Below are 24,900 nucleotides of genomic sequence, written 5' to 3'. Positions count from 1 at the left end.
GATGCAGAAAACCCTTTCTTTTATGTCGCTGAAGCAGCTGTTCGCAAGTGAAAAAACGCCGTTCGACGTCTCTCAGCTTCAGTTCGTACGGCACCCAATTTCCTTGCTTTTGGATCATTCCCATGGCTTTCAAACGCTTGGAAATGGTTGTTCGGTCAACTCCCAATGCTTCAGCAAGTTCTTCTTGCGTTTGACACGAATCTTCATCAAGCAAAGTCGCCAATTCTTGATCTTCAAAGATTTGCGGCCGCCCGGAACGCTCCTTGTCTTTCACGTCGAAATCGCCACTTTTGAAGCGTCGAAACCATCCGCGAGCACTTGAATCATCGACACAACCTTCTCCATAAGCTTCCTGAAGCAACCGATGCGCCTCGGCAGCAGATTTCTTCAAATTGAACCAATAAAGTGAAACTTCCCGCAAATGACGTCGACTCGGCTCAAATTTCGACATTTTCACGATTTCAAAAATTTATGATGCGAAAAAATTTCAACTAATGTGTTAGTGTGGAATTGTTGACAGATGAATAAGCTTTGATTATGACATATGTAACCATTAAATACTCGCACAGTATTGGTGGCGCCATCTCTTACAAAAAACGGGAAAGACTTATTCACACACCTGATACATATATGGAATTCGAAAAACACTTGTTGAAACATATACAGTAGAAGAATTTTCAAGGAAAAAATTATATTAAACAGTTTATTCTGACTATATTCCGATGAATGAAATTTTGTATTATTGAATGAATAGTAGGTATTCAATAATTTATTTATTTGAACTATTCTCATAATTCAATACCTTGTATTAGAATGAAACATGTATAACATCTCAACGATGAGTTCGTAAACGTTGTCGTCGGAATATAACCCGAGAGATAGTGGTGGAAGGAAAGGGAATCCAGCAAACGGTTTGTTGCTTGCGGCGTGGTGCCTGTGATTGTGACAGTAACCATCCTGACAGCTCGGTAGCCACCAACTCCTATCTGCTAATCTAGAACTGCCACTTAGAATCACACCATGAGGGAAATTGTACATCTCCAGGCTGGTCAGTGTGGAAATCAAGTTGGAGCTAAGGTAGGGGAAAAATTAATTTTGAATGTATTCACCCAAAAATGTTACTTTTCAAATATTTAATCGCTTTATATTTATGTATTTTATACTTCGGGAAATCATTGAGTTGATGTCAGGAGATTTTCAGCGCTCTTTCATTCATGCACCGTTGGAGACCACAGAACCGTTGTAATATATTATGTGAGAGATCATTTTGTCGGATATTTCATCTAGATCAGGAGTTATGATGAAATGAACCTCCTGGTAATTGGCATGAACATTGGGCTGATCATTTTACATATTCAAACAAATTATTTTTAAGGCATTCCTTTTCGCTATTCTTCTAGGATTTTCATCGGTCCTGGTGGCGCGATCAACAAACAATTCTGCACCCCGTTTAAACTCTTCTTCTACAACTGAATGCAAAATGTCATCCCCATTAAACCATTGTTTTGAAATAATCAAGAATGTAGAATTTCAAATAGTAGTAGCCGGAACTCCTAGTCGGATTTTGTCCATAAACTAACCCCGATAATTTCAAGTTTCTATGATCTTTTATTGATGACTTATCGTGTTCACGGACGTGCCTTGCTGGACGGCTGAATTTTACTTCGGATTGATTACTAGTGACTCGATTTTTAAGTTTGAGAATTTCCCGGCCCAAAATTCTGAAAAATTAGACATCGTGACGAAATTATGAAGGGCTCCGTTCGGGGAACGAGCACTCAAAAACTTTAACTCCCATAATATTCATTAGAAAAACAATTGTTTTGTTTGACGGCAGTTTCATCAGGTTTCAACTGCTTCAATTATGAACCTGATGTGTGTCTAAACAATTTTTATTTTGTATTTCACTTTCTGAATTTTCATTTTGTATTTTTGTATTTCACTTTCTGTTTTTGCGTTATATTCTTCAAATTTGTATATTATATACCAACATTTTAGATTTATCCTTGAAAAAAGTCTATAATTCAAGTTTCAGATAGTCTAGAAAAAAAAAATGAAAAAAATTTTATAGTCGCCAATATCAAGACACTATTTTCCGTTCATTTAAGTACAACTACGATGAATGGAGACATTATATTGCAGGATTTTCATTTTTCACACTGAATGGTTAGACTTGCAGTTAGAAATAAGTACATGCTTACTCCTTATATGCACTCTAACTTTAACAAGGACTGAACTATTTCAAAATAGTCGACTGTTTTCGAAGTTTCCATTATTTCTATAACATTTTGTAACCAACAGAATTCATGGTAAAAATATAAACTAGGGATATTTGATGATTTTTCAGCTTGTACTGAACCGATTCCCTGATAATATTCAGGGTTAGTCTTTGACTTGTACATATATGTCAACCGAAGATTCCTAAAGTCAAAAGAAACAATTTTTTCCTTTACTATTTTTTCCAATTCGATATTTTTTGCTCACTCAGTATAGCGGGCATTCTGGAGTTGACCGGACTTTGATGGAATTTTATGTTTGGAAAATATTCATCACTTCAATAAAAAACTATATTCCGAATATCATTTCCTTCGATTACATTCCATTTGCGAGATATTACTAAAATTTACATTTTTATGAATTTTCAGCAGCTTGTATCTTTTCAACCGAGCCGAATCGGAAAAAATGGTAAAGGAAAAAGGTGTTTCCTTTGACCTCAGTAATCTTCGGTTGAAATATATGTACAAGTCAAATACACAACCTGTATATTTTCTAGAATAACAAATTTTATATATTTAATTATGTGTAGTACACATATTGTTTTTGAATTGGTTTTTATCGCAATTTTCATTTGCCGTCATTAGAAATAATTTTAATAATTGAATTTTTTTTTCAAATATTGCTTCATCCTTCCTTATTCTGCTCAACAGTTTTTTCAGAAATCATTCTCAAAAGTTCAAACTTAACATTGATTCATTCAGTATTATCGATTAATGATGAAAATAAAATTCTAGATGTCAATTTGTGAGTGAGAAATAGAGTATATTAATTGCCCATTTTTATGAACCATTTCGCTTCGAACATAAATACGATCTAGACCTAGACGCACACGATGGATCTAATCCGAGTAAGCGAGGTACTTATTCATTCAATTAGTGGTTCAAGTCACCTCATTTTCTCACATGAAATCGAGCGCCAATTAAGCAGTATTCTTATGGTATGCGAGTATTATGCCGCTATGATTTTTGCTGATCCCATTTCTTTGGATAACTACCTACTTCATAGACATTGATCTTGTTCTAATAAAATATTTACTGAATCGATTGCCTTTTCAGGGTCATCTTGATCTTGGTAAAGAACAAACGATATTATTTTTTGCGAAAGTTTCATATTTATTAGTGGTATAAATTTATAAATAAATTTATAAATTGTTGGTAATTAACAACACATAATTTTAATTTACACAATTCGGATTTGTTATTTTTTTAAATCATTATAATATACGTCTATAGTTTAATTTTATTCCTATTTGATATGGCATAAAAATCAGTTATGATGAGCTAATGATGCTACATATTAAAATGAAATAATTACATCTTCAATAAATGCTGGCATGATGCGTCTAATTGTAGAAAAGGAAATCTCCAACGCAAACATAATGATTCATTAACGGAAGTTGGAGATACGAATAATAACTATTTGAGGAAATATGCCCCATCTGAAATTTCGTGGTTTCAGATTCAGAGGATGCGGACATTCATAATTAAATTTTAAATGTATATTTATTGATGCCATTTGTCGATACTTGGTTGAACAATTGACAATGCCGAAGATGGAGACGGTATCCAGTGAAAAAAGTTAGTTCTAATTTATACTTGGGTACTTTTTTTTAAATGTTTATTGTTTAAATTTAAATTTTTTATCCACTTTAAAACCAAACTCAGTATAAAATTGTTACAAGTATCTCTCATACACTAAGGTGCAAAAAAATGCAACAAGTTGATATTTAGTAGAATTTGAAATCTCATAGTTTTCTTATTATTTGCTCAATTTTTAAATTTTTTTCAGAAAACTGTAGATGAAATAATTAATTTCAATTTTCATTTTCAATCTTTAGTCAAGTGCTAGCTTATTAGTCACTATACAGGGTTAATCAGAAGTTTGTTGTTAAAGTCTAATTTTGAAACATCCTGTGGAATAATCTCGTAGTCAAATTTTTTACAATATTTTGATTTTTGGTTCATGGCTTTAATAGCATTAGTATATTTGTAACATATTGTTTCCTTCTCATTGATAGACTCATAAACTGAGCTTCCGCACTGACATTATGACACAAAGAGCAAAGCCATATCTCCTTGAATTGGGTTAACTGTTTATTTGTCTCTTGAAAATGATCTAGTGCACTTGAAGACATGAATCAAGAAACAAAATGTTGAGAAGGAATGATGGTTCTCACGAAATTATTCCACAGGATGTTTAATAATTAGGGTTCAACAACAAACTTCTTATTAACCCTGTATAGTGACAAGTTGAAATTATTAATTTTACCTACAGTTTACTTGAAAAATTTTGAAAATCGAGTAGAAAATAAGAAAAATTCATAATTTCAAAATTTATCAAATACAGACTTTTTTTGGATCTGGGTGTAGTTTTCGAGAAATGCACTACACGCCAAATAGACTTTTAATTTTCTTTCCTTCAATGACCTATTATCTGACAGTGTTTCACCTTTTATTGAAAGACCTTAATTCATTTAGAGTATTTAGACCATCAAATTGATTTTCCTTTTCCATAGAATAAATTTTGCACTAAATATAGTTCCCTTGTTCTGTATTCGTAGCAAGAAATCTTATAGCGTTCTGAAGGTGATAAGATACGTATTGTGTTTGCAATAATAAGGCAATTCACATTTAGTCCCCCAATTCTCAGGAAGAATGAATCACTTTATTAAAACGTTGAAATTCCTAGATGGATTTATTAGTATTATTAATAGAATATTTTTTCGGTTTTTCCTATTCGATGGGGAGAAATATTTGATTTAATTAATAATGGAAACAAGTTTGTGATAGACTAACTGAGAATTGCATAAGAACTTTTCTAGAAATTTTAAGGCGCTAGCTTCACATAATTAGTCATTCTCCTGATATGATAAGAAAAAATATTGACCTTGATTATTCCAACAAAACCTCAACGGAAAACTATGTAAATTTAGTCATCCCCAGTAACAATTGTATGACTAACATTGGCGCACAGTGCCAAATTTCCCACTGATTTGATTATTTGGTGTACGAGTACCTACATCATTCATGGAATTCCACAAATGTTTATCAACATTATGTATGATTATATTCATAATTAAAATCTGAGAAATGAAGCATTTGATTTTTTGAGCAATCGCTTTCTTAACATATCGTCCTCAAATTCAATCCTGTTAGTCCATTCGGTCTGAACGGAAGAACCTAGAAACTTGAAATTTTCAGGCTAGCTTCAAATCTATGAATATTGACGTTTGAAATATTGTGTTCCCAATAATTTGAAAACTATCGATCGAAATGAAATAATGTTGTAAAATGTCCAGCAAATTTCATATTGATTACTGTGTCGGTACTACTCTACATTTCCATGACAACAAAACCAACGGAGCTGGATTTTGATATAAAATAACAATTAAGCTTTCATGTTGAATATCAAGAGCAATGCATAATCAGAACAGTTATCCAGATAAACTAACCGACGACAAAATCACATCTCATTTACCTATACCTATCTATAAACAGTTATGTGGTCCTCAAGGACGAAATGAGCGCATAAAGGAACGAGCGCTGAAATTCTCCTGAACTTTGGTAACTGTTTTCCTCATTTTCAGACCAATGATTTCCAGTTCTCCCTGTAATGCAAAGAGGCATAAATTTCATATGTGGCTTAATTATAAGAATTCGGTTTTCAATCTGAATTTAGCATAACACTATATTTAATTCCAAATAATTAATTATTGATATTACTTTTCGTATAAAGATGGAATATTATATATCATAGAATTTTTGGAAGAATTCTATAGAAAATTTCATGTTTCTAAATTTTATGTCTATTAGAGAAATATTTGGTATTCAGATCCTCAGTACGTCTCCACTGTATAGTATAGTTTTCTTTGCAATTTCCCCAAGAAACAAGATCTTTAGAATTACCACCAAATAAGGTTTCTAGCGAATAAAAATAATCCACATCGCATATGGTTCTTTCTAGTCGTAATTTCAAATGGATTAACCATAAAATGAAGATTTGCATCAGACTAATTGAAGACCGCTTCATTTAAGGTTTTATTATTTCAACTGGTACTATAAACTGAATCAAAAATGAGGCTACTCTTTACTGAAGGTCGAAGGTAATTCTTGTCTTGAAAGCAAATAGCGAATTATGAGGTTTCCTAGCTATTAAGCTAGGAAACAGCATCACTAAGAAATAAACTTTTTTGTCTCGATCTTATTTAGTGAAGAAGAATATAATTTAATTCGTTGTCGTTCAAATTATTCTAATTCATTGAACCTTTCAAATCTAAATTTTAACATTCTGATATAATTTTGTTAAGCCATTATTCTTGAAGAATTAAGGCGCATTATTTTGACCAAGTGTGTATTATTTGCAGATTTTTTAGTGCAATGAATTCTCAAACGGTTATGTTAGACTGTGGTGGATTAAATACTAGTCGGCCAAAATTGAAATTCACTGCACAAGACTCGAGACTTTTCAGAGTAAAATCCTCGGTAAAATCTGCACAATTTTGTCCGTGAAATAACCATCTGAGTTTCTTCTCCACAATAAAGGAAATCTTCTTATTTCGTTGACAAGAAACATTGGTCGGGGTGTGCATGTGAATTGATTAGTGATGACAGTAGTATATTTCAGTCGAATGTTTTGATTAGCATAAAATTAAATTCTTAAAAAGAGTTTTATTATTAAAGTATACTTTGTACATAAAATATGAGTAAAGTTTCCTAACGTTGAATTATTTCTGAGAAATGAGAGCTACCTAGATCATTAAATTTCATAACATTCTTCTTGTTGTAATATATCTGAAACATATTCATACCCCAGATGGGTTGAGATAAAAATAAAACGTCACAAGGGTCTACTTTTGGAATGATTCCATAATATCCATCTAAATTTCTTTATTTTTTCGTTTCTACTAATTTTGTGGATAATTTTTTAATTCATCAATTATATTCAGTTAATTATTATTTATATTCAGTTCATTTTTTACATTGGTGACCACTATGTTGGCGTATGCCGCAAATAGCAGTGGAATGACAGTCGTATTCTTGCAGTTGAATTTCTATAGATTAAATTTCTGTCAAATTTCAAGCTCGATACAAAATTTCATAATGATCGTGTTAGGTTGAAATTTAGTTTGTTTATGTCAAACTCAATTCATTTGAATAATTCCATCAGAAATCCACATCTATGTGGAATAACCGACAACAATTACATCATAATAAATCAAATCTCATATAACACAATATGAGTATTAATGAACGAATTAGTACTTTTCCCGAATTTTCAATCAATACACTAACATATTTTATTCAAATTCTCCAAGATATGATTCTTTACCTCTAGTCTAATGTTCTGAAATTGTAAATAGCAAAAAGTGAAGACCTACCTACTCCTCTCAAAAACTCTATAATCAATTATATCGTACACATCCCTCTTCTCATAATTCCGAAATACTCAGAAGCATTGAAAATATTCTAATAATAAACTTAGTAATAATTAGGGGAAATAACTGTAGGTAATAATTTTATTTCATTATCATCATGTCTCTTGCTGAATATTCCAAATATTTCAACGCCTAAGAATTAAATAATCATATCGAAAAACAATTGTTCTTCAAAATCTGAAAAACAGAACATCATAAAAATGTATACTAACATGATAATATTGAAAAATTGTTTTTTCAACACATTTTTCTGAAAATTTCATGCTTTATTTAGTATATGCAACATATGTAACCTCGGGTTCAAACCTTACACTAATGAAACTCATTCAAAGATATTTTTATATTGAGAAATTTATGAGAAAAATTAACCGTTCCAAATGGTGAAAATTTCACAAAGGGTGGAAATATTTTCATTTCGGACGATTCAAAGGTTTACTAGTAGAAATTAATCGTAAATTGTTTTGGAAATTAAGTCAATACTCATAGCATTTCCATAATCATTAACTCAGATCATTTTTAGGAATATTGTGTCTGGTAAATTCCATATAAAAGAAGTAATTTCAGATCCCTACAAGTATCATCTATCATTCATTCACAATCAAGGATAGACGTGCATTCAACCACTTTTTTCGGAGGTATTATGGAAAGATGATGAAAAAACACGTCCATAAAATTGCATTTCAATATAACGTTCGTAATGAATTATGAATCGAAAAATTATCAGTAAAATCTTCATTTTGCCCCGTTGTTTGACTCACCGTTGTTTGTTCAACAAAGCACTGTGTCAACAGATAAAGCATGTTATGAATATCATGTCCAAGATACAGCCATATGATTGATAAATTTATATGATGAGGGTAGAATATTATAATTGTTGTTACTTGCAGTCGAAGGTTATAGATGTGGGTATTTTCTATGATTATGGGTTATTACCAGTAGAATGTGGATGCTTCCTTCTTGGAATAAATATAATACCGCATTTGCATATGTAATATAAATGGACAAATGGACTTACCTCGTTTATTTGGAACAGATTTCATACTTTACGTTAGGGTGTTTGAGTCCTCCGCGGCCTCAGGTAGGTGGTACCCATGCCTCGTAGCCTCCGCTCTTATTTGGAAATTCTGTGATTATGATGATCATATCAATGATCGAATAATACTCAGATGCGCCCTTGAGCGGCCGTGCGGTGCAGAGCATTGCCTCCAACCTTAGAAAGAAAAAGATTAAGCCCTTGGTCACATGACCACGAGGGACAGGACAAAGATGTTTGGATTCCATTCAATCATAGGGAAATCAAATCCCGTGATCTAAAAGGGTTCAATGATTCAATTATCGATTGGTTCTATATGTTGTTTTCAATTTAATGCTTGTGGGTTGTTGTGTTTTTGAAACAAGATTTGTTTGAAAATTCCGTATCTGATAATTTTCTTTGAAAATGAATGAATCGTATTGAGCTTAGACGCTCAAAACGGTATAGCAATTGAATAATAAACCTAAAAACCTGTTCGTCTGTCTTCAAAAGCTTCACTAGGAAACAATAGAAGCTTTTCGCATGAAATTCGGTACAAAAATCAGTTGGAAAAAAATGGAGGAATCTAATTTTGAAAAATATGAAATTTTAAACGTGCAGTGCTAATCGTTGTATAGGTTGGGCCAAATGGGACACTTGAAGAATAAGTCGTATTTCTATCTATACTAGTAATACGAAAACTGATGTCGGTGTCTTGAGGCCAATTGTTATGAGAAACTCATTGGCAAAAATCGCAACTCCATAAAACTTATAAAACGACGATCATCATGTTTTTGCTTTTCTTACTTCCATTGAACTCATAAATTCAGCAAAAAATATTCAGAAAAGGTACCGCATGTGCTTCAATGAGAATGCGGTCGACACTTTGAACACCTCATTTGGGCGAATTCTTTGTTTCTTGTTATTTTTGATTAACTTTTCTTTATAATATTTAGCAATTTTAAGCACTATCGAAATATGAAAAAATATACCGGGTGCCCATTTGAAAAAAATTTCATTGCGATATCTCAAAAAATATCAGTTTGCGAAAGTTGCTACAAACATGTTTTTACAGAAATGAAAAATTTCTGTAACTATGGTAACGGTAATAGCTTTGAAGTTGCGGTTTTAACCAATGAGTTCCTCACGAAAATTGTCCGTCAAACACCGACATCAGTTTTCGTCTATCTAGTAATTTCCCTTTAAAAGTGTCCAATTTGGCCCACCCTGTACATTATTCAATATTTTTTAATGTAAGGCTCGAGCCAATTAGCTTCGGAATCATGAATTTCCCTTTGAATATAATGCTGATATTATCAGTTATCATTTAACTGTTTTCAATGTTACAACGATCCTTATCACTACTACATGCGTCCGTAGATATTTGCAGACCACAAAGCTCTACTCGTAATAAATATGGTTATGAAACAGGGAATTTTATTTGAATTCTATACTTTTAATATAATCTTGAAATCACTTTAAGAGGGGGGTTTTCAAGAGAATGGAGCAAATATGTTGTATGCATATTGGGAATTAGAGAAAGAGAAAATTATATGTATATGTATATCAGCATTCAATGATTTTACAGCTGATTACGGTGCAAATGAATACAAATTAGGTATTTTTGAACAAATTCTTGATTGTTTCGGTTTCTACTTGACGGACATAAATATGATCAAAAAGTAAAACACTTTATTGCCGCTTAAATTTATTTATGGATTACACAACAATTATTTTATCGAATTTTGATTCACTGATGATGAATCCGTTCTCAACTTCGATGCAGTCCAACCTGTAGAAACTTTCAGGATAGGGTCGGATGTTAAATATTACATTTTAGTAAGTTGATGGATAGTATCCAACTAAGAGTTTCGTGAATATAGTGGTTCGAAATAATTGTACTCATTTCCTTATGAGTGAATTTTAAATATTGGACCGATTGAACCTTTCTATCAGTTTGAACAAGTTTCAGATCCCATACCTAATGGTTCTCGATAAGTAGAATTTCGGGTGAAAATAAAAGTTTAATTTTGAAAAAATTGATACAACAACTGATATTTCGAATCTTTCACATTTTAAAGAACTTCAAGAAAAACTGCATAATATTATAATTCCTAATTATATTTGGCAACACTGAGTAACTACTTCAACTTGCAACATTTGACTCATCGCGGTTTCCGTTGGAGCTACGGTTGAACATTTGTGTATTATTTATAAGAAAGTCAAGATAAATATAAATAGTTTGACAAATGCATCTCATCTGCCTCCTTCCTCAATGCTGCTTAAAATAATCCAAATAAACCCCTAAAGCTTATGTGAACTGCTGGATATTTTTGTCCATTCTAAGAAAAAAGAAACAGTGGCAAGTCAAAATTAAATGTTCTATTTGGGTAGACTTGGAGGATAGATGAAAACCAATTGGAATATAACGAAGAAAAGCTTAAGAGCAAACAGTGTATGCTCTGAACCTGAAGAGATTTAATTCTTATTCCTGAGGTTGAGATTTATCGATAATTTTTTCAATATCAAAAAAGAAACGGAAATATACAGGGTGTTTAAAAATATGCGGCAATATTAAAGGGGATGATTGCCCAGGTCATTTTATATAAATAAATTATACTTTGCAATACAACACGATGCTTCAGTCGTACCAATAGCGCGCGTATTGGCACGTCACAGGCTAGTTTTCAAGAAAAAACAGTACACCGCTGTAATTAATGAACATCGACTAAAATCTTTTCTTTTTAGTAAAAAACGGTACGTCGTACGATAAAAAGTTGAGAGATCTTTTTTCTTCACAAATGAACAAAGAATAAAAACATATTCTTATTTTTTTTTCTTAAAAAATAGCCTGTGACGTGCCAATACGCGCGCCACTGGTACGACTGAAGCAACGTGCTGTATTGCAAAATATGTTTCTCCCACAGCTATTAACACGTCTAATATTTCATCATATACCACGCCGTTTTGGAAAAATCTAATTTTATTATTTTTTTTTAATTAAACTTTAACACGCTGTAGATCGGTAACGAAACGTTTGTTCACCTATGTTTATAGGAACTTTTCTGTATAAAATGAGCTGGGCAATCACCCCCTCTGATATTTCCGCATCTTTCTTAAACACCCTGTATAAACTAAACAAAAATATGTATGATTCTTCCAAATTAATTATCTCGCCTTCAAAATATGCCTGAATAATAATCCAAGCATAAAAACATTTTTCAAACGCATTTTTAAGATCCTCTAAAGTACTTGCAGCGCTCTATTCTTTGTTTAATGTGAACTGCGTGGTAATTTGGTTTTTGGGAAAACAATAAAATCGGCATGATGGTTGTTGGATATTTGTTTTTGAGTGAAACATTTTTATCGTGGCATTTAAGTCATAAGCTTCCTTCATTAAATTTCATTGGGAAATGCGAATAAATTAAATGGATCCATAAACAAATGATCTTTTTTCGAAGGAAAATTACTGCGTGAATGTATTCGTTTTCTATACGTAATAACAGTTTTCCATAATAACTACGAATTCTAGAAATAATGAACTAATAAGCATCCTGTGGGGCAATGATCTATTAAATGATACACCGCGGGAAATATTCAATCCTAACATTTCATTCGTCAGAATAATAATTCTCATGCTCGAGTGATACGTCTGAAAAGTAAAAACCAACCAGCCACCTGAAATCACCCAAAAATCGTATACGTTATGGTCTGGCGACTTTTGCATAAAATGAACCAGAGCTACGTTCCAGGTGAATTATTATTATATTGGTCTGGTTCTTCTAATTCGCAGGTTATTTTTCGGAATGCAATGTCCAACTTTTCATAGAAGAGTTTTTGTTCACTATTAAAAAGCTGAAAAGTTTTTATGCTACGATTTTTGTAATGTCACTCGATATCCAAATATGTAATTAAATTATTTCAATGAATGTATCTAAATTTGATGTTATTCCAATTCTGTTTGTAGAATTATACCTATTGAAAACTAAAACAACCACACTATTGTCTAAGGGATTTTTAATAAGTGTTTGTCGAAACGTGACTCAAACTTAAATGAAAAATCTCCTATAGAGAAGAGCGTGGAAACTGAAACAATTGACTGTAACTGTAAAGTACATACATATAAGACAGTACAAATAAACATCAAATGACAAATGTTGAAACTGGAGCAAAGCGGAGTTCCAATAATTTATCTTTCCCAATTACAATTTTTTTTTATGTTTATATATCTAGAAACAGATCCAATTGCTTTTTTTTTGCCATCGTATAAATCTTATTGAAATCTATGAAATAATTACAAGTAATCATCAAGTAATGGAGAAGCCACAAATGGATTTCTTTTGAAGAATCGACTCCTTGTGTTCAATCCTAACTTTCAGAGAATGACCAGTTTAACCTACATATATAAAAGGCAGGGCATTCGTCACAGAATAGTTTATATATACCACTAACATCGAAATCATTGAACTATTGAAAACCATGGAAAAATATTGATCTCATTAATTAATTTTCTTTATTTTATAAAATTTTGTCTCTCATTTGTGAAATACAATTACAACACACAAATGTGTTATGTAGTTGAAATGGGTCCACAAATTTGAACAGTTTTAGTTGTTGTTTTTTGAATATTAATTCATCTACTATTTCATGAGAGCTTGAAATCCTTATTCTGTATATACCTATATAATTTTTTTATATTCTTCTAAAATTCAACATTGAAAGTTTCTGGATCCTACTATCATATTGTATAAATTGGCCGGACGGACAGAACCGAATTAAAGGTCCAATTCATCATCAGTGAGTCCAACCTCATCGTTTGAGACCATTCCTGGCTGAAAAAAAAAATGTTGTCTTGTCTTGAATATTGGCTTCCAATGCTTCAGGAGTTGCTGGTTTATCGGCATAAATCAATGACAATTAACAAAGACCTTTATGAAAAAATGTTCGTCTTTGACCAGTTTGAAATTAGCCGAATTAGCAAAAATGCGATGTAAACGATGGTCATTTGACTTTAATTCTTGCACGAGCTGTATTTTATAGGCATGTTAGCCGGAATCCTTAGTAAAAATTTTCCATGTTTCCGAAGGAGAAAGACCAACAAGTTGGGAATGGCAACGTATGAACATTTCGGCGTCTTCTTCAACACTTCGCGCGCTACTGAGCAGAAATATTTTCTTCGGTACGCAAACTTTTTTGTTTGGTGGATGGTTTTGAATCGGGAAGAGTAAAATTAGTGCAAAAACGATCAATAACTGCACGAATTGTTTGCTCACTAGACCGATTATGTTGACCGTAAAATGGACGAAGTGCTGTGCTCTAGGAACTTCGCGAATAGATCAATTTTTTTTAAAGAAAATTTTCACAATTTGGAAACGTTGTTCTGGCATCAAACGATTCATGATGGGTTTCCTAACCTTACTGAACAGAGATGTCAGCACAATATGACATTCTTAACTGGCAAACCATAGACAACAACCGTAAAAACTCATGTAGCTAAACCACTAGGTGCCTGTTACTTCGAACGACTATGGCCTTTATTATGTTGAATTTTCAGTTTTTGTCGCCATGACAGCTACGAAACTAGTTACCTCGCAAATGTATTTTGGATCATTTTAAATCTGCTGAGTTAGAATTTTTTTCGAGAAATTCTCTCAATTATATTGCTTGGGGGTTGCTTGCGGAAATAATAACTTGTTTTATTCAGAGGAAAGCACTTTTTGTGATACAACTGTAACTATAAGCTTCACTACGGTTGCCTTCAAACATTTAGTCTCGCTGCCAAAATTCTCTCTTCCATATTACATTATTAGTAATAGTATTATGTTATACCTACTATTGATAACTTTATCGTCAGTGTTTTGGAAGGACAAGTATATCCATTGTATACTTGATGACACCAGAAAGAATAATTTTTGGATTTCTGTATGAATGGAAGGATTACATTCACAAGTAAAACAATGCCAGGGTATAAGGAGGATTTGGTGCAAAGTGAACAGTGAACTAGTTAGTCATTTCAGAAATCATGTTAATGAGACCACCAAGGCATGCTTTTCACGTTGTCTTTCTGGTTAATGTATAGCTATCATACTACTTCGGATAGACATAAATCATCAGCTATCATGGGAAATAGCCATAACCACTTGGCACACGCTTCTCAGCAGCAAATCCAATGTCACGTCACTAGCCATCGAAATCACTAACTGTGAATGCTCCTCCGAGCCGGTTTTTGACTAACGGATCAAAGCGAAATAATCAAAAATATCTGTACTACGTTGTATTCGTTTGTTTGGATTTTGCTGATTCGATTGATAGAATAAAATATCACAACGAATTCCTCAAAACGAGTGCATGAAGTCAAGTTCGAGCACTACTTAGAGACCTTGTTTGAATATTAAGTGAAAAAACTATATTTTAGCATAATATAATATTCAAGGAGTGAGAAAGGAAAGAAGAAAAGTTGAATATAGTTTGAAACTTTTATTTCATCCTACCTTCAATTTTGCCAGGAAACTTCCTGAGATATTGACATCAACTTTTATTGATTCTTCTTCCTATATTTATGTATGTTGTTCACCTCAATATAATCGTAACATAATATCAGAAAATTACCGTACATATTCATACATGATTCATGAATATTAGTGGTAAAAATCGATTACTCTTCGAGTCATTGTCCTAGGACATGGCCGTCACTTTGTGTTGAGGCCTTATTGATTTCCGATTGAACTATTTCTGGAACTAAGAATGCAGGACATGATAATAAAAGGGAACGAAATAATTCAGTTAATATTTCATTTAAGAGACCTCCTGCGTCAACAAAATAAAAAATTCTTGCTAATAAAAATATATTATTGATTATCAATATCACAAAGTATTTTTGAGCGCTCGCTTATATTGAGTGCATGAAAAATCATATCAAACTTTGTGCAAAATTTCGTGTTGATAGTGTTACAACACATATGTGTTGTAACAGAATTATTGGGAATTTTTTTTGCGATATTCTGCGTGAGATTAATAACACTATCAACACGAAATTTTGCCCAAAGTTTGATATGGTCTGATGCATCAGACCTAGTTGAGATTTTGCAAGTAAATATAATACAATAATATTTTTGGATTTCAATGTTGATTGATGGAAACTTGAAGACCACATATCTATCTATATACAGTTATGTGATTCCCAGGATACAATTGGCGCATGAATTAAATGCTCTTTTTCACAGGTATAGTAATTATCGCGATAGTACTAATGTGATAGTGTGACATCACGATAGTAACTATCGAGTAGTTCACATGGTGAGAGTTGCTGCGATAGTTACTATTACTAACACACTATCGTGATAGTACTATCCGTAAAAAGATCCTGTCTTCACGTCAGTGCATTCCTCATATTTTTATTTATCAAATATTTTGGAAAACATATTTGATTTTATTGGACATCAGATATAGTCGAAGTCAGTTATTATGGTTACTTTTAAAAAATACCCAAAATATATCGCTTCTCGAAAATGTCAATTATTCTGGCGTTATCTTGTAGCATGAAAAGATGTATGGAAGAACATTGATTTTGTATCTCATCCTAGCAAGTGCTGAGCAGGGTATGAAACGTTTTATCTATGGCGGAGCCTAATATAACTGAAGAAGACGATTTCTCAGTCGGGTTCTGGGCGCCGAACATACAAATCCGACTCAACCATAATAAGTAATTGAAATCTCCCCGATTGATAAGCAAATAACGCTAAAATGGAAACATCTCGGAAACTGTTCATTTTTGAGCTTTATGGTTAGGGACATTTTTGATCAGGCAACCAAGAACTATTACATACCAAAAATTCAGCCAAATTCACGGAAGAGAGCCATTTCCCTAAGTCGCCCTGATGACCTAATATTCTACCTGAACCTGAGAGATGCAGGTTCTGGGATAATTTGAGATGAAGAATTTCGTAATAGAAAATGAACCAATTTCCAGTAACACTAACACCTTGCGCAATAAACTTTGTTTATGCCTTTGATGGCTATGGTAGTGATCTGGTTACTCATCAAAATGGAAGAAGTAGCGAATATAACAGTATATTTGTATAACACTATCTATCTATTAGATACTATTAATTTTATTATGAATTTTCTCAGATATTTGATGTGCCAGCTGAAGTACTCAAGAAATAGATGGGGGTGAACTTGAGTAGTTCAGATATTGCGCAGAAGTGAATTTCAAACATTCAAAATACTGTCATCATTTCAAAATTATCATATAATTGGTTCACTTCCTTTCATTAGATATTTTTTAAGAATCATATCAAATGGTTTATAGAGTATTTTTGTTTTTGGAAATCAGAGAGAAACTCGTACAACATCTTTCAATTTTGCCAGTCTTCCAACATCTTGAATTAAGAGTTAGCCGTCTATATTTAAGACATCTCTCTTAAGGTGCCCCAAAGTTCAACAAACTCCTAACGAGTCATTATGAAACATAATTCCGGACTAATTTTCATCTCAACAAATTCTGAAGGACTCTAATTACTGCTTCAATTATATAGATGTTCAGACAGTTTTCACGGTAATCCAGCTTACGGCTTTGATATTATTATATTTGATATATAGCTATACCATTGAAATAAACATCTTCTGATAGACGTTAGAAATTAATTTCGTATGTAATATAGCTTATACGATTGAAAGGAACTATTGTACGAATTTTGATAAATAGTTATTCTCGAATTTTTCAAAACAAGCTGAAAAATTTAATTTTCAGTGAAAATTACCTGAAAAAATTGGTTCATACCTCCTCTATGAATTTCAAGCTAGTCCACTTCTATCTATATGTCAGGTAGTGAACACTAGAAATTCGTCGTGAACAAAAAAAAAAGAGAGTAATTTTCATTTTTGAAGTCTTCTTCAACTTTCCACAATGCTAGCGTTGACCAAGTATTTGAGTGGATGACCGCTTTGTTGTACATACACTCACAATATTGTACTAGTTATTCGAATTATCTGTTGAAGAGATTCTAAATTATTGTGGTCGCTGGGTTGATACAACTGTCTGTCTTACTCACGTGATGGTTTAACTTCATCTGACATGAAGTTAGTTTACTGTGCTTTATTTTCCTAGTGCGTTTCATATGGCTATAGCTCATATGTTCGTATTGAAAATAAAACATTATTAAAGTACATATATAGTCATTTTTTTTCACATGATGAACATGCATATAGGTAGAACTTCCTGACCACCATTACCTATTGTTTTTAATTTTTTTTCAATCTTTTTCGCAATTTTCTTTGGAATTTCTGAAAAATTCAGGGGCATTTATGAAAGGCATTGTTAATTTCGATTGATTGTATTAGTTGTCCCAAATTCTTAGTCTAGTGAGGAGATCTCATAATTAATAAATAACAGAAATTTGTATGGTTTATATTTGAAAAAACAAAACTTTGTATTATAACTTGAAAAGTGATTGCATTAAAAACCAAATGATAAAACCATTCGATTCTAAATTCGATACTAAAAAAATGTGCCTATAGCATGTGCATATTTCATGTTTATTGTCCCAGTAATAAAGAAGTCATGAGAAAATCAATTCTCTCAAAAATCGAGCCCGAAAATGTGCCACTATTTTTTTCTGTTGTCACTAGACAACGAATTTGGAACACCCGATACACTGACTTACTACTTACTATATTTTCCTTCAACATATACTTCAAATTAGATGTTCTAAAATATGTTTTCTTTTTCAGTTCTGGGAAGTGATTTCTGAAGAACATGGAATAGACCCTAGTGGTATTTACACTGGAGATAGCGAATTGCAATTAGAAAGAATAAATGTATACTACAATGAAGCTACAGGTAAATACATATTAATATAATCATGCGTTGGAAGATACGTTTGATCTTGAAGTAGATTGAAATAAAATTCACCTTCTTGAATCCTACCACAGACATTCAATTTTTTTGGTAACTATATATGCTGTTGTCTCATCAGAAAGTCTGGGATTTGAATCACGCCACTACAGTTGTGTGTGCTGACCTTATCATTCACAAAAATAATTAATCATCAGAAAAGCACGCCCAATATAACAAATTAAGATAATTCGAAATCTTTTTACTTATATCTCTTCAAAATATTGTTCATGAATTCAAAAATTAGATTGAATTGCCATTTCGTTAATTGAAATTTTTCGCTTTTTGTTCAGCATTTTTATGATTCTCTCTGTAGAAGTATGAACCCTGCTGACTTGAATTGTTCGGAAATAATCACAAATAAACGATTGAAAACACTTCCAATAACTGATGAGGATTTATTAAGTATTAAAAATGAAGAAAATCTTAGGAATCTGAAGAATAGGGTCCTTAATTTAAATTTAACTGTATGGAAGCACTTCTTGTGTGGTCTTCAAATTGTTATAATTGCTTGTTCTTTGATCATACCTACAAAATGTTGATAGTATAATTGAATAAAAATTTACTGAGCGGAAGGAATGATAAATAATTTCAACATCTCACCATTTAGAATTCGTTCATAAATTTGACCATTTGATCAAATAGCGTTTTTCGGAAAAACTCATAATAACGGAAATATCCAGATTTTATTTGGGCCAGGCTGTATAATATTCTTCTTTGTCAGTTTTTCATTTTAATTCAATACGAGCGTTGTTTATTCACCCTCTTCTGGAAAAAAATTCAAAATTAATTTGTCTTATATTTAAATTATAGAATACCTGAATTCATTGAAATTCTTAAAAATTATGTAACAATCTCTCTTTCGATCTGTTGGCTATGCATTCATGAAATATTTTCCTTAAGTGCTTATTATTCGTATATTCAGCAAGTAATATTAAAATAGTTATTTATAATACAAGTGCAGAAGGCATTGATATTCTTCCAAGAGTTCGAAATTAAAAAACGAGCCACGAACTGGCGAGTTTTTATACATACGGGTATTATACATTATTTTCTCTAATTCATTGAATATTTATTGAAATTAATGAAATATTTCCATAAATATCATTTAGTGATTTTTGCATTGAAAAATGTTGGTTGGCAGAACTGATTTCTATAAGGCAAATTGATGAATTGACAGATGAAGCCGTGGCGGAAAGTTCGGAGTACCAACATATAATAATAAAATATAACCATGAAAACTGTGCTTTTCTGATTTGTTCTCGCACGATTTTGTTCTACAAGATGTGGAAGAATGAACGGAATAACCACAGAATTAGAGAAAATTAGGACAATATCAGTCATATACTCCAAAAATGACTACATAGAATTACGAAATTCCAGATTTGTATTACCACGATCATACGTAAAAAAACATCACCGCAAAGTCCTAGCTCATACCTTAGGAATTTTTGAATATTACACGCTGAATATACTTGATAATAATAAATGTTTTATTATTGAATAATAACTAATAAGCAATAAAAAGAGCAATTCAAAAAATTGTTAATTTCAAACAATGAAGCATGTGCCGATAAATCTCACTATTAGCAGAGGAGCGGTGAACGTGGCATCATACTTTTCAACGTATGATACAAGAGATCAGATAAAAATCTCAGCAAAAGCTTTGTCTCCCCGGATAGGTGTAATGATTGGTTTATGTATTTGTTCACAAAATAACCTGACATATTTTATATTGAAGGGCTCCTTCTTCATCCAATTAAAATCCTTCATTCTTAAAAGTGAGAAAAAAGAAAAGAACCAGAGAGGGGTAATAAAAGTTACAGTTTCCATTTTTTACGACATTAAATGATGACAATTGGAATCACCACAATAAAGGATTAAAAAGAATCATATCGAAAGTTATAGTCCAAAGAGTATTGAAAGGTTTGTACATATTAACGACGAAAATATTATAAAATTTGAAAGTAATAAAAAATATTTTCGGACCAATTCAACAACCCACCACTTACTAATGATTTTTCAAAATAACAAGCCATACCATAAACAGAACTCAATAAGCCATCTATCAATACAAAATCTGCTAAAAATCTTCTTTCACGGAGTTATTCTTCAATTGCCATATGGGTTCCTTGAAGAAGGATCACCACTACGTCACGTTTTATGGCCAATGCCGACAAAATAAGTCACCCCTGTCCTGAGAAATCCCTTCATAATTCAAGTAAATAATACCAAATCTGCTCCCAAATTGGGAGGGTTTCTTCAACGAGAGCCGATTCTCCAATCGATGATTTTTCGAATCCTCAGGTGTACCAGGATCGCTACAGGCTCCTAATATTTTTTTCTTCTATAGATTTATACTGATTATATTCCATTAAAAAAAGTTACAAAAATACATTGCTTCTCATTCAATATATTCAGAATGTAATATTCAAAAATTCCGAAACTATTGAGCTCGGGCTTTGGAATGAAATTTTTTTTTCGGCAACCGTCCGGAAAGTGTTCACTTTCCGGACGCTTTTTCTCTGAGAAAGTAGCATTTCCCGGCCTAGTCCGGAAAGTACGTACTTCCCGGACTAGGCCGGAAAAGAATCATAGAATCCATAGTAACCAAGATAACGGCTGACAGTTCATATGAAATTAGTTGTCAAAAATTTGCATGTTTTTTTATCGCAATCGCAATAAAATATGGAAAGTAGCAGCGATAGTGTTATTTTACATGGTTGCCGAAAAAATATTGTACGCAACATGCCCAAAAATAGTTTTTTTGGACTCACAGACTTCCACTGGAATTTTGTCTATTCGTCCAAAAAAACCCTATTTTCCGGACTTGTTACGTAAATTACTATTTACGTATTAATTATGGCATTACACGTCTGGGATGTCGTAATTCTATGTACTTACTCATTTTTCGAGTAATTTATTTTTCGATCAGCCAGAATCAATAAGATATATCTGATTTCATGGAAATCGCTTTTGTCGTTTATGAGAAAAGCTCTGGAAGCCAATAGCAAAAGCTAAAGAACGGACGAAGTTTTTTATTCGATTTTGATTCTTCAGATCACATAATTCAAAAAGATCAAAGAAATAACTTGTCGTTGAATGATTTCAGAGGTGTATTATTGAAATAAATAAAACAAAAGTTAAAGATTTTTTTTATCCTCGATGACATTCAGGAACACGTATAAAAACCGAGTTCCTATCTATTATATTCTTGTCAGTGTAATAATGTGATTCAAGAAACGCATTATGTTGACTTCCAAAATTAAACAGGAAACGAAGTATCTTGAAGACCGTCAATTGTCCAGAATGAATCACCAAATCGCAGGGTTACTAAACTTTGTCATGAATATGCGAATGTTTTCGAAGGAAGGAAGACATTCGAGAGGTTTCAATATCATATTACTAACCTGGTCTGAAATGATAAGTAATTAATGTTCTCGTGATGGGTTAAATAGGAAATATCGGTTTCTTATTCTTGTAAATAGGAAAATGGGGAAAGCACTAATGTTAAGCTCATTTATTCATGCTTAAATTGCGCTCTTGGAGGCCTCATTTTCGCTATTTACGCATGAATCAACAAGCGCTCAAAAGTTCCAGTTTTTACGTCAAAGCTTTTCTCATTTTCTTTTGAAATATAACCCCCACATTGAATTTGAGAGCGCAATTCACCGGGGGTTTTTATGATCATTCAGATTTTCCTGAGGATTTCGAGATAATTGTTTCAATTTTTTTTCTCAAAATCGGTAGCCGATACGAAGAAACTACAAGAGACCAAGTTTAAAATCTACTAGGTCAAAGTTTCTTTTTTCATGTTATAAATTACCACCAAAAAAAGTTCTGAAGGAAAAAACGGGCAATGTCCCAGAAAGAAATATCACCCTGTAGACTTGAAATCAAAAATGACATATCAAGTGATGTAAAATCCAAATTGGAATATGTATTCCAAATTTCAATTAGATATCTTGTGAATGCAGTTGCTTTGAGAAAAAATATCAAATATCAACCCTGTATCGCAGAAACAAAGCGCTTGCGAACCTATGAATATAGGACCTTTTTTATTTAAAATTATGCGAGGAATTTCTCATTTTCATTTGTATCTCCAATTCAGGAATTGTCAACGCTCGGCAACACCCTGAGTAAACATATGCAATAAGGATACTCATTCAACAAAAATAGGTAGTAGTTATTCAAAAACCTGTCTGAAATCCAGCAATTTTTAAATTTATGTGATAAATCGCAATAAAACACCAACAGGAAAGTATAACAACTATTAATTCGCCAAAAACAGGAAAAATATCAATAATAATTAAAGAGTCACTGCTCAATGATCCAACTGTGAACACCAAATATTTCATAGTTTAAGGTTATTTTTATCCATGAATCATGAGAGGAATATAACAAAAATGTATGGATTTATATTTTATTTTCTCACTTATATTGTTCCTTCCTGATCTCTAAATGAAAATACATTCTATGAAAGTGGGATAATATAATAAAAAATAAGATAAAAATGGAAATACTTCTGGTTAATTTGTCAAACTGAGAAATGTCGTAAAATTCATGGAATCAACAATGTAATAATTAAAATAAGTCTGAAATATTTTATTCCTTATAAATATTCATCATGTACATCAAATGTACTCTAGAGAGTATCAAAAATACCATTTTCGAATACTAACATGCAACTCGTTAATCATTAGCTCATTCAGTTAAGAAAGAAGAAAATTTATAATTTTATTCTTGTTTCAGTTGCAACACGTAGCAATGGAGGCAAATACGTTCCAAGAGCCATTCTTTTGGATTTGGAACCAGGTACGATGGACTCAGTACGCTCTGGGATCTACGGAAGACTATTCAGACCAGACAACTTCGTTTTTGGACAATCGGGAGCTGGTAATAATTGGGCTAAAGGTCATTACACAGAAGGCGCAGAGCTAGTCGATGCTGTCCTTGATGTTGTGAGGAAGGAAGCGGAAAATTGTGACTGCCTACAAGGATTCCAACTTACCCATTCGCTTGGTGGAGGTACCGGGTCCGGTATGGGTACCTTATTGATTTCTAAAATCAGAGAGGAATATCCAGATAGAATAATGAATACCTACTCTGTAATGCCTAGTCCTAAAGTATCCGATACTGTCGTAGAACCCTATAATGCTACCCTTTCTGTTCATCAACTGGTAGAAAATACTGATGAAACCTATTGTATCGATAACGAAGCTCTTTATGACATTTGCTTCAGAACTTTGAAAGTACCAAATCCAAGTTATGGGGATCTTAATCATCTAGTATCTTTAACTATGTCCGGTGTTACTACATGTTTGAGGTTCCCTGGTCAACTCAATGCTGATCTCAGAAAATTAGCTGTTAATATGGTTCCATTCCCTCGTCTTCATTTCTTCATGCCAGGTTTCGCACCTTTGACATCCCGTGGTAACCAACAATATAGGGCTCTTACGGTGCCAGAGCTCACCCAACAAATGTTCGATGCAAGAAACATGATGGCTGCCTGTGATCCAAGGCACGGACGATATTTGACAGTTGCTGCTGTGTTTAGAGGAAGAATGTCGATGAAGGAGGTTGATGAACAAATGTTAGCTGTACAGAACAAAAATAGCAGTTATTTCGTTGAGTGGATACCGAACAATGTCAAAACGGCTGTTTGTGATATTCCTCCAGTTGGTTTGAAAATGTCCTCGACATTTATTGGAAACACCACCGCCATTCAAGAACTCTTCAAAAGGATCTCAGAACAGTTCGCAGCCATGTTTAGGAGAAAAGCTTTCTTACATTGGTACACTGGAGAAGGGATGGATGAAATGGAATTCACTGAAGCTGAATCCAACATGAATGATTTGGTATCTGAATATCAACAATACCAAGAAGCGACAGCTGATGAAGACTTTGAAGTTGAAGAAGAACCCGCTGGAGATGATTTCAACTGTTGAACTTTTTTCAAATGATTCCTTTTGTTTTTTCTTCTTTGGAGAAGTGGCAAACTAGTCTTCAATTTTTCAAATATCTTTATTACTTTAAGAGGAGAATAATTTATTGATACCGAAATATTAATTTTTAGAAACACTTTTCATACTTTTATATAGAACTATATTAGATATAAGAGTGAAGCCCTAGTCGACTCTCGATTGTTCATTGACTTGAATTTTTGTTTTTTTATAAATCATTGGATGTATGACGAAGACTGAATTTAATATGGATTTTTTGGGGCTGAGTTATTTATTTACTACTGTCGCAATGTTTGCAATAAATAAATATGGAAACTGA

General features: G+C 32.6%; 1 protein-coding gene across 1 annotated transcript; it reads left to right on the top strand.

Annotated features, from left to right (window-relative positions):
• The first annotated feature begins 907 nt into the window (after positions 1–907).
• LOC123681890 (tubulin beta chain-like) lies at positions 908–24,900 on the top strand. The gene is made up of 3 exons (XM_045620241.1): positions 908–1,077; positions 18,456–18,564; positions 23,371–24,900. Exons 1-3 carry the CDS (start codon positions 1,021–1,023, stop codon positions 24,564–24,566), a joined length of 1,362 nt encoding a protein of 453 aa, XP_045476197.1. The 5' UTR covers positions 908–1,020; the 3' UTR covers positions 24,567–24,900.

Source organism: Harmonia axyridis, chromosome 1 (assembly GCF_914767665.1).
Source record: "Harmonia axyridis chromosome 1, icHarAxyr1.1, whole genome shotgun sequence".
NCBI classification, from domain to species: domain Eukaryota; kingdom Metazoa; phylum Arthropoda; class Insecta; order Coleoptera; family Coccinellidae; genus Harmonia; species Harmonia axyridis.
This window is presented reverse-complemented; position numbering and strand designations above follow the sequence as displayed.

What these genes read in the sequence shown, in the direction of transcription:
- LOC123681890 (XM_045620241.1), top strand. Translation starts at nt 1,021, where the DNA reads ATGAGGGAAATTGTACATCTCCAGGCTGGTCAGTGTGGAAATCAAGTT. An exon ending in GAAATCAAGTTGGAGCTAAG is followed by an intron (nt 1,078 to 18,455) that starts GTAGGGGAAAAA and finishes TTTCTTTTTCAG; the next exon opens with TTCTGGGAAGTGATTTCTGA. An exon ending in ATACTACAATGAAGCTACAG is followed by an intron (nt 18,565 to 23,370) that starts GTAAATACATAT and finishes TTCTTGTTTCAG; the next exon opens with TTGCAACACGTAGCAATGGA.